This window comes from Tetrao urogallus (genome assembly GCF_951394365.1).
Source record: "Tetrao urogallus genome assembly, chromosome: 1".
NCBI classification, from domain to species: Eukaryota; Metazoa; Chordata; class Aves; order Galliformes; family Phasianidae; genus Tetrao; species Tetrao urogallus.
Window position 1 is genome coordinate 116,328,150 of NC_136813.1, and position 17,752 is coordinate 116,345,901.

The following is a 17,752-nucleotide window of genomic DNA, read 5'->3' on the forward strand; positions in this document are numbered from 1 at the left end:
CATTACTTAGAGATAGCCAATTTATTCTACTTACTTTTAGAAACATTTCACACAATGTACCATCAGCCTCAGGGCAGAGTACATTAGAGATCTAATAATAAAACAGTTATCACTGTTCCTTACCAAGTCAGGCTCACAGATCTCTGATCCATTGTTGCATGATCAGGATGCTGCCACTTCCCCTTTCTTTTTTTAACCACTGGTTTCAATAGCACTAACAAAAGGGCCCAAGATAGTTAGGATGGTAGGTTATGTTAGATTTGACCTCAGCTCTGCTCCATGTGACACTTCTACTGCAATATTGTTGCATATTCATAAAGAAGTGTAACCACATTAGAACCGTCTAGTTACAACTTCTCATTCTGGAAATATAGCCCAACAAACTCTCTCTGGTTGCAGTTTAAACTTGGCCTGAATGGAGTTTCCAACTGTGTTCCTGGTTCCAGGACATGGTCCCTGAGTCTGAGGAACTGGAATCACAAGGAGAAGAAGCTGCTAGTAATCATTCATTCTCTGTGAGACATGATTGTGAACTTCTGACAAACGTTATCACAGGGAAAGAATAAAAAAGTGCCTACATAAGGGGGGGGGGAATGGCATCTTACCTTGACAAGCTTGTTCACTGTTAACAGATTGGTAACCAGCCTTGCAAGAGCATCGTCCAGTGGCCACCATCCACTCTCCTTCTCCATTGCAGTGCAACCGAACACCTGAAGACCCAGTTGTGCTTGCCTCTTCAGCATTCGCTACACATGTCCCTGGTGACTCCACCAGTGAGGTCTTTTCTCCTCCAGCAAAAGTTTCAGGGAAGGAGGCAAATCCTTTCACCACAGCTGGACACTTGTAGAAAAAGACCTGGACTGCCACCAAGGACATACAGGCTCCTGAGTCCTGGAAGGCCAGGTAGAAGCCATGCTTTGTGAGTGGCCCAAAGCTACGTACTTTAACGTTCATCCTTACCACCTTCCCAGTTCTGTCCACCTGGGAAAAGCTTTCATCAGCTGCAATAGTATCCACTTTGGTCCAGGGGCCTTCGTGCCACTCTGGCAGTTCCTGAGAGGCTATGTCGACATTTGACTGGTGGTAGTACAGTGTGAAAGTCTCTTTGCAAGTAGAGGCCACAGTACGCATGCTGGCACAGTCTCTCACTGAGAAATGTAGGCGGACGTGGACTCGGTGGGCTCCACGTCGCTCTATGAAATGCGTACGCAACCAGTTATTTTGACCTGGTTCATCCATGTTACAAACTTGAAAGGTTCGGATCTGGCGCTCCTTATCATCCCGGACACTTACTTCTTCCCACTATAAAGAGAAAAAGAAGAAATGATATGTAAAATTTAAAAAGGAATTCAGCGTTCAACTATGTCAGAAATACAGGACAGGCCTTCTCCCCTTTCTTTCTTCTTGCTGTGTTTATGGTAAGATTTGAACCTGCTGCTGTCATATGCGAAACAACACACTACGCAGGACTGAGTATGACCTGGTAAAGAAGAACTGTTAAAGCATTTAGGAAAAAACTGTTTTGAAACAAAACTCATGAAAAATTGTCATGTGGTGTTGAGAATCTTAAAATCAGAGAGTCGCATCTTTCACCACTACTTCCCTATCTCTACATACATGCATAACACAGACAAGACAGAGAAACGAGATCACTATGGAGAAAACATTAATGCATCAGTCTCTCCTACCCAACTCCATTAGTTGGTCTGAGCGGAAGGTTAGATAGAGACCCATTAAGTATTTTAGAAGCAGAGAGAAAGGCAATAGTATCATACCCAGTATCATCTTCTTTTAGTAATGTGGTTTGAACAAAATATGTTAAAGTTCTTCCTAAGTAAATGAAACCATAAAACAAGTCTTGTTTATTCTAGTCTCCCTTTCTTCATCAGCTACATGCACACCTTCCCAGCAGAGATAAAGTCATGAAAAGGGCAAAGGAAATGCTTACCCCATCAGGAGGGTGAGAGGTCCAGCCAATCTCTGAGGTTTCTCCAGTTGTATCCAGAAGTATTTCTGTTTATATTAAAAAACATTAAATAAAAAAGTATGTTATGCTTTAGTCAGTCTAGCATCTTATCTGTCCCTCACAAATTGTCTTTAACAATTAAAATCAAAGAAGCCATCTCTTGTAGAGAGCTTCTACACACCCAGAATATACATTCATATTTTGAGATTAAATACAATAGCTTACATCTATATTAGGAAATTAAGCATGCCCAACACAGAAGCATGGGGCACGTGATCATGCCTATACCATGGTTACTAGGTTGTTTGGAAATATTCTGGCCACACAAAATCTCTACCAGGCAAAGTGAAGCACAATCACATTATAGAATAGTTATTGTAATGAGCAGTACAGGGGAGAACACTCTCCTTTTCGAAAGGAAATAGCAGAGCAGAAAGGCTAATTACATGAACATATGCCAGGCTTTCCATAGGACCATGGTTGTGCGTACATAAATATGGACACTAAGCCAAAACATGTTTGTTTCCAGCTCTGGAATAAAATTTCTGTGGTGGGAGTTTAGGATGATAACTGAATCTGTAATGTATTCACTTTGTTCTGGAACAGGGCATTAGGCCACAAGTCCAGCTTCATCAGAAGCTCAGTATTAAACAGCCTCTTGCATTATTTGCTCAAGAGTAGAGTACATGCAAAATTTCACAGGCCTAACTTATTCCCTGAACTAGTCTGCATTTCCATTGAATATCAATCTACCACTGGAGACAGGTACTAGATTGCACTGTTCTTGGAGATGGTGTTCTCTGTTCAGGAGCAAAGCAATACAGAACAGATCGTAACTGTGCAAGCTATATATTCAGTATTCTCCAGCAGTTTATATCAGGTCTGTAAATGCCCTGGAAAATACTGTTAGGCAAGCATGTGTAATTTTCTGTGTACACTTACAGTGAGACATGGAAGAAAAAAAAATCAGTCAAATAGACATTGACATGTGTTGATATACACTGTACAAGTCAACTTTTTTTTTTCCCCTAAGTTCTGGAAAGTCACTCCCTTTTCCTTCACTTACTTAAATTTCAAATTTTCTGTCTTTCTATTTTGCGTAAAAGAAAAAACCCAGAAAATACTGGAAATGAGAAACAACTGCAACATCCAGTTTATTTACATATGGTATTTATTAATTATCTCATAAGTGTTTTTTAAGGACATGACTACCTCATCTTTTATTCAGACTTCTATTTTCAGATTATGGATTGCAAGTTTCACTATCTGTGATCCTTGAGATCTGATCCACATTAGCCACAGAATGGTTGGGGTTGGAAGAGACTTAAAAGTTCACAACAACTTCTCAGGGCAACCTGTTTCAGAGCCTCACAAACCTCATAGTGAATAATTCCATCCTAATATCTAATCTAAATCTACCCTCCTTTAGTTTAAAGCTATTACTCTTCAATTTATCACTACATTCCAGAATAATGTGTTTTTTCCCTGCCTTTCTTATTGGCCCCCTTTTAACTACTGTCAGCTCATTGGTTGAACTTACCAACCAATATCCCAAGTTCTTTTAATCAGAGTTGCCTTCAATCTATTCTCCATCCATCCTGTATTTGAGCTTGGGATTGCCCCAGCCCAGGTACACCACCTAGCACTCGGCCTTGTTGAACTTAGTAAGGTTCACAGCTCAAGACTGTCAAGGTTCCTCTGGATGGTATCCCCCTTCCAGCATGACAACTACAACACACAGCCTGGTGTCATCAGTAAACTTGCTGAGGGTACACTCAATCCCACAGTCCATGTCACCAGCAAAGATGTTAAATAGCACTAATCCCAATATTGACCCCTGAGGAACACCACTAGTCGCAGGTCTGCACTGGAACATCAAGCTATTGATAGCAACCTTTTCAGTGTGACCATCCAGACAATTCCTTACTCACAAAGTGGTCCATCTGCCAAACTCAATTCAATTTGTAGACAAAGATACTGTGTAGGACAATGGCAAGTGCTTTGCACAAGTCAAGGTAGATGGTGTCAGTTGCTTGTCCCTCATCCACCATCCATCAGTACTCTAATCTTGTTGGTCACTAAATTTGTCAAGCAATGGTGGTTGTTACCAATCACCTCTTTGTTTTCCATGTGCCTTAGTATAGTTTCCAGGAGGATCTGCTCCATGATCTTACCAGGAACAGAGGAGAAATCAGATGGCTTGTATCTCCTCACGCCTTGAATCTGCTTTCTTCCAGTGGGTGATTCTTACTTCTCCCAGTCCCTGCCTCTGCATTCAATGTGTTGGGAAATGTGGCTAGAGCACTTGCCAGTGAATGTTGAGGCAACAAAAAAGTCAACAAGTACTTCAGCCTTCTCCATATCTCAAATCATCAAGCCACCCATTTCCTTCAAAGAAAGGCTTACATGGGCCAGTAGACCAGGTTTCTCTCAAAGCAAGTCTCACAGTTCAAGCAGCTGAAGCCCAGACGGTAGCATCAATTCTGTAACCATCTGTTGATTCGCTAAATTCAGCTCCCTGTTTTAATATTCCTTTTCTCTGACCAGGAAGACTGATGAAAGAACTACCCACACTCCAGAGTCCCTTAACTGCAGCCCTTATGGCTGTGTAATCCTTCATGATATTCTTCAGACTGCTCCTGGCTGTATCACCAATGCCCACGTGAAAAAACAGCAGTGGATAACAGTGGGTGCATGAGGCATTTCTCAGTTACAATCCCAATACGAGCTTCCAGTAATAAAAAATACTTCTTTAGATAGTGCATCAAGTTGGTAAATGAGTGCCTCAATATCTCTGAAGAAAGTTGCCTACCACTATCACCTGTTGCCTTTTCTTAGTTGTACTTGTCAACCTAGGAGTGGACTGGACTGTACTAGTGACCTCCAGCATCTCTCCTGATATGAGAGTTGAGAGTCTTTCCTCTTCAGGCTGCAGTGGTAAAGCAGATCTGCAATGGCACCTCAAGCCTCAGGGGAAGTATCTTCTTCCTGCTAGGCCCTGCTGTCCCAAGCTTCCATCCCTCCATGTTATTGGCCCCCCTGTCTGCTGTGTGCCAGTGGGGGAATTTTTGGTTGTTTGGCCATGAAATGTGGATCCATTGCAGAATGCATTTGGCACAGGCTATCTACCTCCTTCTTAGATTCCCTAATGTCTTGCAGCCTCCTCACCACCTCCTGGTGCAAGCACTTGTTTGCAGGATATTCTCTACTTTGGCACACCTTTTGCAGGTGTAATCAGCTACCTGGCTCAGGAGAAAGGTCTAGGTACTTTCTGCAATCTGAGGACTGCATTGCAATGAAGTAAATAGTGCAGATCTCCCACCCAGAGCTGCATTCTTTGCTCTCAGAAAAGTGCCCACCATTCTGCCTTGAGTGTTAGATTGGATGAGAGCCCTTGAGCAGTGCAGATGCTTATGACACTCCTAGCTGCTGGGTTATATGTACTGTGAGTCTTCCCCCTTGGCTAATGGAATGGTCCTCCTTCAAAAAGGGAGAAATCAGCAGAAAGAATAGAGTAGAGCCATTCTAAGGAAAACATCAACAACTGTCTGTGTTTATCCAGACCTCAGCTTTCAGCAAGTCCTAGCACTTATGTTTCCTACATGAATTATTTCTTAGGATTTTCTGAGGAGCAACTGCAGTTCTCAGCTTCAAAAGCAGTGTAAAACATCCCAGCCGGCTTGCCAGAAATGGAAAGAGCTACTGCTTATTGCTAAGCCAGACCTCACTACAATTACCTAATAGACTTCATGAAATGCTGTGCACCTTATTACTCAAGCTAAGATAGCACATTTGAGGAGAAAATATCTGAGAAATGCCTATGCCTTCTTGAAGCATAGTCCCTGTCCAGAGGGAGGAGTCCCTTGTCCCAGCAGGAGGACTTCACATTCCCCAATGAACACTACTGACTGAACTGCACAGACTGAGGGACTGCATGTCATGTCTTGTCAATCCTTCACCACTGGGTTCCCAGGCATGTCTTTGACATGCTGAAATAACATGAGGTCATTTTTAAACAAAGAATGATTTTTTTTTTTCCTAATCATTTCTGAGTGCATCTGTTTTACCAAAGTGTAATGTAACTATACTGTGGAAAATCTGGGAGAAAACAAAAGGAAAAAATATCAATACAGGGAAAGATAGATAAAAAGTAAAAAAAGTCAGGAAAAGAGAGAAAACTGAAAATACCTGCTCAGTAGCTTGGGTTCTGTCATGACTAGTGGAAAGCATATTTTCCAGATGGCTTCTCATTAGTAAGCAAGGTATGTGAATATTCCACATACAGAGGCTGCCTGAAGCACGTAACTGTACATCTCACAGTAAATATTTTGTTAGGAATCATTTAAAAAAAAAGTGCACAAAAGTCCCTTTGTGTTTCCTCTTCTCCTACTGGTTATATGCCTCAAATCAACTCCCCAGCTCCACTGGCTGTACACACTCATAAATCTAACAAGCTGTTTAATTCTGAAAACAACTGACACAGTACAGGTCATGTTTACATGGCTAAAAACCCTGCACTTACAGAACCATATGATTGTATGCAGTCTGTCTGCTAGGGTTTAGGAGAAGATTAGGTGGCATGGGACAAGGCCATGACAAGGGACTGTTACAGTATTTTAACAGAATAGATGATTACATGCCAGCGTACAGGTGTAAGCTTTCACTATGCCAGTTCATTAGTACTGATGTATTAGTCCATATTCTCAATGTGCCAAGCCCAATTAGTATTCTGCTGTGCTTCAGCACACTCAGCAATGATCTGTTCAGTTGAATTTATTGGTCTGGAAAAAACAACAAAGAAACAAACAAGAACATGCAAGCAAACAAACAAAAAAAATTAGCTTGCACCATTTCTATCTCATTCAAAACCAAGGGTCTTGTAATCAGCAAATCACTCCCAGGACCAGGACAGTCCATGATACTAAGGACATTTAATTAGGTAACCTCAGAGCACCAAAGTAATGATATTCCACACTGGATTAAAATTGAGGAATAATCAGGATATCTGAGTAATCTGGAGTTTTTCACAAGAGGTGATGAAAATTCTCCCTTGACTTCTGCTTTAATCTTACTATTTCTAGCAAGTATGAGATTCCAGTTTCTTATGGAGACTGTTATTTTAGTTTAAAGAAAATAAAAACAGCTGAGGAGAGATTCTCCTACATTTCTGTTCCCTAAATTAAGAAAAAATATGATCTTTAATACAACAATCAAACAGTAGTCTTCCTAAGGCAAGTTCAGAATTAACTATATATGCATTTCAGTGTTTCCTGCTCTTACAGGCTAGAAAGGGTAAAAAATCCCAAAGATTAGTACAGGCAGCAGCCTATTCTTAAAACACAAACCAATCTCTTCATTTGCATTGTATGATGATGTCAATATCAAGCTCAACTTGGCAGAGACTGGAAGCCACTACTACTGATGATAATAGGCATATTAATAATCTTCTTCAGTGTTCAGGTTATTCAGTGCTTTCAGCAAGACACTGAAATATATTGCCTGCGTTATAGGCAAAATATTGCCCTGGTGCAAAAAGATGACAGTTCACCCAAGGATGACTGACTCTGGGACAACATCCTCGAAGGCAGAGGTGGCCTAATAGCTTTCTGGACTGAAACACACTTGTCCTCAGCATTTGAACAGTAGAGTGGTGCAAGGGGGAGTTATACAACCCAACTTTAGGCCAATCCATAGCCAGAGATTAAATCTGGTCTTAAGAAGACAAAGAAACAGTTCCTTTACCTGTGGTTTTAGAAGGTGGTGCTAAGAATGATCAAACCATAGAATCACAGAATGAAACAAGATGGAACAGAGGTGTACAAGTCATATTGTCCAGTATCCCTCTCAAGACCAGGCTAGATTACAGTAGATTGCTCTAGGCCTCATCCAGTTGAATTCTGAGTATTTCCAAGTTTACATTGGTAAATAAGGCAAAGGGTACTAACATAAAATATAGCCTTCAGGAAATTTGCTTTGCTGTGCCACTGAATGCCTAAGCAGCACAGCTCTCTGGATTCACATACTTCTTGAAAATAACTGAAATATTACTGGGCGTTTTCTTCCTTTCATGACCATGTCTAAACATGAAAAAGGGGAGAGACTGTGAATATTCTGAGAGTTCTGGAAAGGGAAACCATTTTCTGGTCTTGTCTAAAAACATGTTGTTAGGTTCTGCTTAATCCAGTCATCTGTCAGAAGCAAGTCTGATGCAGCTCAGTGTGCCCAAGTTTAACCCAGTTGTTGAACGTTCCCCGGGTCCAACCAGTAGCAAGGCTGAGTGTGAATTCTCAATAGGCACATACACACAAACATGTAGGCATTACACATATATATATATATGTCTAGCCAAGAAGATCAGCACAGACAGAAACACTCACCAGTCATGACAGCACCACCAATGGCCTCATCCTGCTCACCTTTCTGGTTGGTCAGGATGCAGGTCTGTTAGTGGGAAATATATATATGTATTTATATACTGTACAGATCCCTGAAATAACTGTCCTCAAACATCGACCGCTCAGTAACTGAACTCTAGGTATATGTTTTGTCCATTTGCTGGCACCTGAATGTATGAGCACCTAAATCTTGCATTCCCCACTCCAGCTGCTTCTATTCAGACACTCTTGCTCGCTGATAAGCATACATACACATACAAAATAAATGCACAGGCACACCCTCTGTGGATTCTTCCAATTGTTTGGCTGCAACAAACCCACACAGTGCTACAGATGTGGGGCAGATTAGCTGGAAGACTGTGTGGAAGAAGTGGACCTGACTGTGTTGGTTGACACTCAGCTAAATGTGAGGCAGCGGTGTGCCCAGATAGCCAAGGCCAATGGCATCCTGGCACGCATCAGAAATAGTGTAGCCAGCAGGAGCAGGGAAGTGATTGTCTCCCTGTACTCAGCTCTGGTGAGGCCGCAACCTCAAGTATTATGTTGAGTTTAGAGCCTCTTACTACAAGAAAGACAGAGACCCTGCAGCATGTCCAGAGAAGGCCAATGAAGCTGGTGAGGAATTTGCAGCACAAATCTTATGAGCAACAACTGAGGGAACTGCAATTGTTTAGTCAGGAGAAGAGAAGGCTTGGGGAGACCTTCAAAGAAGGTTGTGGTGAGGTCGGGGTCAGCCTCTTCTCCTATGTAAGTAGTGACAGGACTAGAGGGAATGGCCTCATGTAGAGGTTGATGTTGGATATTAGAAAAAAATATATTCTCGAAAAGAGCGGTCAGACACTGGAACAGGCTGTACAGGGAGGTGGTTAAATCACCGCCCCTGGAGGTGTTCAAAAAACATTTAGATGTTGTACTAAGGAACATGGTATTCTGGGGAGATATTGGTGGTAGGTGGACAGTTGAATTGGATGATCTTGGAAGTCTTTCCCAATCTTGGTGATTCTATGAGAAAAAAAGTAATTTCACTTTTTTTTCCCCTTCAAATAAACTGATATCATTTCAAACTTCCTTTGTATATAACAAAAGTAAATGCTATTTCATTTCATTTCCCAGATGGAAGGGACATCTGGGAGCCATCTCACCCAACTCTCTCCTCAAACAGGTTGCACAGATCTACGTTAGGACAACCTTTCATATTTCCAGGGAAGGGGACCACACAGCTTCTCTGAGTAACATATTATTTTGCTCAGCTACTGCTAAACAGATGTTTCCTGATGTTGGGACAGAACCTACCATGTTTCAGTTTGTAACCACTATCTCCAGTCTTGTCACCTAACACAACTGAAGAAAGCCTGTCCTCTTTGCATCTCAGGTACTTACATACATTCATAAGATCTCCGTGAGCCTTCTCTAAGCTAAAAACTCCCAACTCTCTCAGCCTTTTCCCATAGGTGTTTCAGTCCCCTTAATCACCTTCATGGCTCTCAACTGGGATGGGAAAGCTTCTCCAGAAGCTTCGTATCATTCTTTGTGCTGGGAGATCCCAGAACTGAACATAGTACTCCAGGTGTGGCCTCACCATTGCTGAGAAGTGGGGGATCACTTTCCTCAACCTGCTGACAATACTTTGCCCAATACAGCCCTTTCCTTGCAACAACGGCTCACTGTTTATATATGTTCAACTTGTTGACCACCAAAAATCCTAAGGTGTTTAAAACAAGGCTGTTTTCCAGATAAACGGTCAGCCCTCAGCATGTATACTGGTGCCCAGAGCTGTCCCTCCCCAGATGCAGTACATCACATATGCTGCTAGTATGCTACTAGTTACTGGTCTCTGTCTAGATTTTGTGCCACTGATCACAGCCCTCTGGTCCAGAACATTCAACTAGTTTTCAATCAACCTAACTTATCTGCCCATCCAGTCTATCTATGCAGATCTTTTCTATGAGAATCATACAGGAGACAGTGTCAAAGAAAGTCCAGGAAGATAATATCCATGACCTTCTCCTCATCTACGAGGTTAGTCACTTAATCACAGCAGCTTATCTTGTTGCTCAAATGTGACTTTCCCTTGATGAAGCCACACTATCTACTTCTGACAATTTTCTTCCCTTTCACATAGCTTGAAATGATTTCCAGGATTAACATCTCCATCATATTCCCAAGTATACGATACAGTTTCTAAGGTCCTTCCTCTTGCCCTTCTCAAAGACATGAGTGACATTTTCTTCCCTCCAGTATTCCAGCATTTCTCTCCATTATCATGATTGATCAAAGATTATCAAGAGTGGCCTCACAACTACATCTGCGAGATCCCTCAGCACTCATGGGTGCATTCCATCATCACTCTTAGACTTCAGTATGTCAACTTTGCCTAAGTATTTCCTAACCTGACTTTCTTCCACTAAGGTTATATCCTTTCTCCAGTCTTTCTCCCTGGTCTCTGGGTCTCATGAAGGCTAATCTTGCTAGCACAGACTGAAGCAAAGAATGAATTAAGTGCCTGAACATTTTCCATGTCTTGTGCTTTCAACTCATTCAGCAAAAAGCCCAGATCTGTGTTAGTCTTCATTTAGTCACCAGTGTTCTTACACAAGCCTTTTTTGTTGTCTGACACCCTTGGCCAGATTCAATTCTGTTAAGTCTTTAGCTTTCCTAGCTTTCTCCTTTGACAATGTCTCTGTACTCCTTGTAGGTTACCCATTCTTCCTTCCACTCTGTAGATTTTCTTCATGTGCTCAAGCTTGGTCAGGAGTTCCTTGTTCATATCCATGCTGGTCTCCTAGTGTTTCTGCCCAGTCTCCTATTCATTGGAAGGGACTGCTTTTGAGCTTGGAGGAGGTGATCCCTGAATATTAACCAGCTTTCCTGGGCTCTTCCTCCCTGCAGGTCCCTATTCAACAGGATTCTTCCAAGAAGATCTTTGAAGAGATCAAAGTTTACTGTTCTGAGATCCAGAGTTATGAGCTTGATTTTCACCATTCTGCATACCCCCAGGATACTGAACTCCTCCATCTCATGATAATTGCAGACAAGGCTGTCTTTGACCTTCACACTTCCTTTTTGGCAAATATGAGCCTAACAGCTTTCCTCATTGATTCCTGTCACTTCCAGGAAGAATTTATCATGAATGCACTCCTGCAGCCTCCCAGATTGCTTGTCTTGTTGTGTTGTCCCTCCAACAAATTTTAAAGTTTAAAGTTCCCCATGAGGATCAGAGCCTCATGAGTTATCTGTCTGTTGAGGGCTTCACTTACTTTTCTTCCTGGTCAGATGGCTAGCAGCAAAAAACAAAAAAGAAAAACACTACGCTTGTCTTCCTTTTAATCCTAACCCTTAACTGGCTCCTCATCCATCCCCAGGTAGAGTTCTAAGTACTCCAGCTTTTTTCCCCTCACACGAAAAGCAACAGCCACTACTTGTCTTCCCAACCTATCCTTCCTGGAGAGACTGTATCCCTCCATTGCAATACTTCAGTCACAGGAAACACCTCACCATCTCTTTGTGATTCCAACAAGTTCATAGCCCTGCAACACATATCTAACTCAATCTTGTTAATTCAAGATAATATGTGCATTAGTACACAGGCAATTAACAGGGACACCCCAGTGTGCTGTGTTCCAAGAAAAGGTTGGGGGGGTTTCTCCGTATCAATGCCTTATAGGAATTTCCTTGCCTACGAGCAAGTGCAGAAGGTGACATTGCTTACACCCTATTTTGTTGATTTTGTGACACCTTCTCAATCACATCACCCTATGCCTTTTATTCTCTGATAATCGCTTCTTCACAAGGCTGCTATTTACTTTCTCTCTCCCCTATATCATTATAAAGCCCCCCACATGAGGTTAGCCATCCAATTGACAAAAACATCTTTGCCTTGCTTTGTGAGGTGGATTCTATCTCTCTCAAGCATTTTTACTCAGAAGATTAACTTTTGTGTCCATATTTCCCTTTTACTAAGGAGGCACATTAATATAAGAAGTTACCAAAGCAGTATTATCCTCTCTATATCTTAAACTTCCAGAAGACATTTAGAAAGTCTGTCCAATCTTTCAGCAATCTGGATCATTTGTTGTAAAATAAACGCAGTTACTCACATACAGAATACATCACTTCTTTGGTACTGCAAAATGAATTCTGCTTGTGTTTACAGTTGTAAACATTTATAAATCAAATCAAAACTAATATTTCACAGAAAATTCAATTGTTGGCCTTAATAAGAGCTACTTAATTAATGAGTTATTATTAATTCACTATCCAATATTTTGACTGTAGCTCATCAACGATTTTTAAATTCTGTGTTTCCCTAGCTCTTATGATTAGGAGGGTTAATTTACCAGAAATATTAAATGACAAACTGTAAAGAGAAATACCAAGCATACAGGAGTAGCTACTCACAGAAATAATATTTCTATACATTTTTATTTCATAATTTTTCAAAAACAAGGAAAAACAATGTCTGCATTTTTATCACCCAGTATGAAGTTAGAAAAATAACGCTCCCAAAATTAAAATCTCAGAAACTCTTGAAAAGCCACAGACTCTGTAAAGTGCAATCTTAATGAGAAACACTGAGCAATCTTTTGTCGTATAAAGTTAGAATAGCAAGTTCACAAATGTCTTTGGTTTCCAAAGCAGTTTTACCTCATACTTGCCATTCAAATCATTTTTTACTCTACAAATCATGTCTGGAAAATTTTGGATAGATACTTTCCATTCTAGAACTGTATCAAATCAATTCAGCCTAATGACTTCTTTTTAGACATAAAAAATTTATCACTGACAACAGCAAACAATATTTTTAAGAGCACACAAGAACTTCTTTAGTTCTGAGGAGTTTAAAGTTCGCATAGGTACCATAAAAGGGTACTGCATTCATTATGTTTGAAAAGCATTCTGCATATATAACTCTTAAGAATGTATAGAAGGCTGGTTAGAATATTTTGTCTATTTTTCTGTTCCATTCTCTAGCTTCTCCTTCTGTTCCTTAACTACTTGTATTAAGTTTTTAGCAATATTGTTTTTCCATTGATAGAAAGTTTCAAAGTTTTGTTTGAGAAAAAAAATGACTCAGAAAATCTTGGAAAAAATACTGTCTCGATTGATTTTACCCATGCAGTCAATTTTCTTCTGCTAGTGTTGAGACGTGTTTCACAATGATAGAAACCTTACAGTTGGAAGAGATTTTTAAAGGCCACCTAGTCCGAATTCCCCACAACGAATAGGGACACCCACAGCAAGATCAGGTTGCCCAGCACCTGGTCCAGCCTCACCTCTGAAGTCTCCAAGGACAAGACACCCACAACATCTCTGGGTAACCTGCTCCAATACCTCACCGCTCTTGCTGTAAAAGACTTTTCTCTTATATCTATACGGTAACTGTTGAGTCATGGCCTGAACCACTATTTGAGCACTGGGGAAAGGACCAGGTCAGTCCTGGGAGCACAGGTGAATTGCCTTCACCTGTGCAACTGGAAGGGATGGAGCCTGGCTGCACCTTTTAAGGGCTGACTGCCACTAGGAAAGAGTCTCCTTCTGGAGATTCCTCCTGTGAGCCTACATCTTCAGAGATGGGTGAACAGTCCTTTTTTCCTTCCCTTATAACATCATTCTATTGTATTAGTCTGTTTGTCATTACACGTCTTGTATCACCATCCTATCACATTAATCCTTCTGATTGTTACAATATCTAACTTAAAACTACCTTCATTGAGCTTGAAACCATTTCCCCTTGTTCTATCACAACAGATCCTACTAAAGAGTCTGTTTCCTTCTTTTCTGTAGGTTCCCTTTAGATACTGAAAAGCCACTATCAGGTCACCTTAGAGCCTTCTCTTCTTCAGACTGAACAGCCTTAACTCTTTCAGTCTGTCCTTACAAGAGAGGTGTTCCTTGAATCATTTTCTAGACATGCTCTGACAGATCTGTGCCTCCCCTGTATTGAGGACTCCACATCTGAACACAGTACTTCGGGTGAAGTCTCATCACTGCAGAGCAGAGGGGCAGGATCACCTATCTTAACCTGCTGACCATACTTCTTTTGATGCAGCCCAGGATACAGATGGCTTTCAGGGCTGTGAGGACAAGCTGCTAGCTCATGTCCAGCTTGTCATCCACCAGTACCCCCAGGTCTTTTTTGGCAGAGCTGTGCTCAGTCATTTCATTCTCTAGCTTGTATTGGTAGTGGATGTTGCCTTAATCCAGGTGCAAAACCTTGCATTGTGAGATTCAGTAAATCCAGAGTTTTACCTGGGCCCACTGCTCAAGCTTGTATAAGTTCCTCTGGATGGCAGCCTGTCTCTCTACTGTGTTGACTGCACCCTACAGCTTACTGTTATCAGCAGACTTGCTGAGAGTGCACCCAATCCCACTGTCAATGTCATTAATGAAGATATTAGAGTATCAGTCTCAGCACTAACCTCTGGGTTAAACTCATCACCAGTATCCATGCAGTCATTGAGCCATTGAACACCACTCTCCGGATTCAATCCTGCAGCCAATTATTTGTCTACTGAACAGTCCACTCATCAGATCCGTATCTTTTCAATTTGGAGAGGAGGATGTTGTAAGGTACTGTCAAAGGCCTTACTGACATCCAGATAGATGACATCAGTGGCTCTTCCCTTGTCCATTGGTGCTGTTACACTATCATAAAAGGCCATTACGTTGATCAAGCAGGATTTGCCCTTGGTGAAGCCACGCTAGTTCTCTCATATCACCTCACTGTCTTCCACATGCTTTAGCATAACTTCCAGGAGGATCTGCTCCATGATTTCTCCCAGTAGATGTGAGACTGACAGGTTGATAGTTCCTGGGATCACCCTTTTTACCCATCTTAAAAATGGATGTGATGTTGTCTTTTTTTCCAGTCACTAAGAATATTGGTATTTTAGAGTATTTTAGACACTAAAATATTTTCGTAAGATTTCTTGAAGACCAAACTGAATATTCTTTATATTTCTCAACTTAAATCTCTAGTCTGAATTTTCAAGTTTTTACTACATATGATCGCAAGTTAACAGAATGTCTATGGCCCTTGTTTCTTTCTTATAGATAACTGTAATAAACCAATGGTATTTTTTTTTACATGGTAATCATCATTTACTTTCCTTCCACTAATGCATAATTGTTATTTGCCTTTTGACAACAACAGAAATACATCTGTGATTCAAATGAGTTTTGGAGTGTGAACCCAGGATGACGTAATACTATCAAAACGTAAGATTCTGTCTTCCCTGACTGAGTTGAGGATTGTACTTCAGCTTATGGACAGCCACACTTCTTAACTGCCCTATTCTATCATACATGTTATCTGTGAAGCTGTATCACACAATATTTTCCTAAAGTCTGTCATGACTGTAAGATTACAGGAGAGATTATAAAAATGTTCTTGCAGGCACCACTGAATTACTTCATACTTAGACATTTTCCCTGCTTTCTGCATCTCAGTTCCCTCTACCAGTTACACAAGCATATAACACCTACTGTACTTTTTAAAATAATGTAAAAAATAAAAATAAAAATAAAAAATCAGTAATGAACAGTTTCAAATATTTAAGGATTTGTTATATTGTTATTTCCTCTCTGAACTTCCCCCTTGTTCCCCTCTGCTTCTATTAAGTGAAGAAATAATTTAGCAAGATTTCCTCTTCACTGTAAGAAAAAAAAACAAAACAAAACACTTTTTCTATCCATTCTTTACTGGCTGTTTCTTAGATCACCACTGCTCCCCTTTCTGTCCCTCCAGGGCTTTCCTTCCTTGTCCCCCTTTGATTCTTCTCCTTTTTCGGAAGCTTTCATGTGTGAGAGAGATGAGCATTCATCACAATGTAGTGCAGTTCAGTGAGCACATGCAGCTGCAAGGATACTTCTTCAAACAAATAGGATTTTTTCAAAAATACCTCTGATTTTCTACATCTTACTCCCATAGCTGCCATCTCATATCCTGTGCTCACAATCCTCCCTCCTATCATCTATTCTTTCTTCTCCTCTTTTCTTAGTTTTTTTCCCCCCTTTCCTAAATTTTCTGTCTTCTCGTCACTCTTTTTTCCTTTTGTCTCCTTTTCTGCTGGTTTAACACAGCTACCTCCTCTTAATGCAAAGCATTCTCTCCCTGTCTATTTTTTGAGACAAATGATTCAGATGGAGGGGCAAAAATTCCTGATTTCAGCCCTCTGGATGTTGCCCTGTTGTTGTGGCTTTGTGATATTATTATTTTTTTGTTGTCAGTATTTCACATCATAACATCATGCAAAGCACTGGGAGTTAAAGAGTTAATGTTCCAGTTCCGTGGACCACTGTTTCTGGGTGCTTAGTTCTCAGAGGGGGAGGGAAGGGGCTGCATTCCCCAGAGGACTTTGCGCCCAGAGGAAGAGAGGTGGAGCTCCTGGCAGCTCAGGAGCCTCTCTCTTTGTTTGCTGCAGAGAAGTGCGTGCTGCCTTGCTGCTTTTTGCCTGCAGCTTTAGAGTAAGGTCTTCGGTTTGGACACTCTCTCTCATTTTGTTTGATTTGTTGGCTTCAGTTCCAATTAAATTGTGTTCTATTGTGTTATTTTGCATTCTGACATCATGTTTAGTAAGTTAAAATTCCTCAGATCATTGCCACTGCTGTTTTTAGACCCATTAGACCCATTTACTATCTCCCTGCCCTTCCCCCTTTTCCCCTTTCCAGAGTATGGGTTTGTGGGTCCTCTGTCTCATTAGTCACAGGACCAAGCCAGACCAGCCTGTGAACCACTGACACTTTTCTTTTTCTTTTCTAGGCCTGTGGGCCTGCTGTCCCCATCATGGACACAGACAGATCTAGAGACAATTCTGTGACATCTGTAGAACAGTATAAATCTTTAGAGACTACTTCACCAATATGCAGCAAGAACAGGAACACAAGAACCAAACACATGCAAAGCATGAACAATCAGCTTATTCCTGGGGCAAGTAGGTTTATTATTTAAGACCTTCACTTGTGAGGTAGCCAGTAGTCTCACTAATGAATATTTCTAGTTTTTCATATGAGTGATGTTCTCTCTAGATACAATACTGCCCTTTCCTCTAGAATCAATATGAATACTTTTCTACATCTCAGGAGTTAGTGATCACCATCATAACCAAGAAAGACATTTGTTTAATGATCATCTTTAGTAGAAAAAGCATCCTGAAAACACTTTTTTCCTCTAAAGAAAATTCTCTTAAGAATTACATGAAATTGATTCTTACCTTCTAGCGAAGTGACTAGATGAAAGAAGCAGACCATCCAGAGCCAATCCATTCCTGACACTCTTCTTGCACTGATGTCAGCATTAGAATCCATGAAGATTCTCTGTAGACTCCAACATATCAAATAAACACACACGACTCGCTTGAATTGTTCAGAGGTTGCTTGGAGTGCTTTGGTA

At 40.9% G+C, this 17,752-nt stretch overlaps 1 protein-coding gene across 1 annotated transcript in view; it reads right to left on the reverse strand.

The window, feature by feature from the left end:
- The window catches only part of LOC306950945 (ephrin type-B receptor 5), a gene marked incomplete at both ends in the record, with an annotated part of 50,877 nt that extends 33,210 nt beyond the window's left edge, over window positions 1-17,667 (reverse strand). The window contains 3 exons of the mRNA XM_079541339.1: window positions 606-1,302; window positions 1,949-2,013; window positions 17,574-17,667. Of these exons, the coding sequence (XP_079397465.1) occupies window positions 606-1,302; window positions 1,949-2,013; window positions 17,574-17,667 (856 nt within the window). The remainder of the gene's footprint in view (window positions 1-605; window positions 1,303-1,948; window positions 2,014-17,573) is intronic.
- Between the last annotated feature and the right edge of the window lie 85 nt (window positions 17,668-17,752).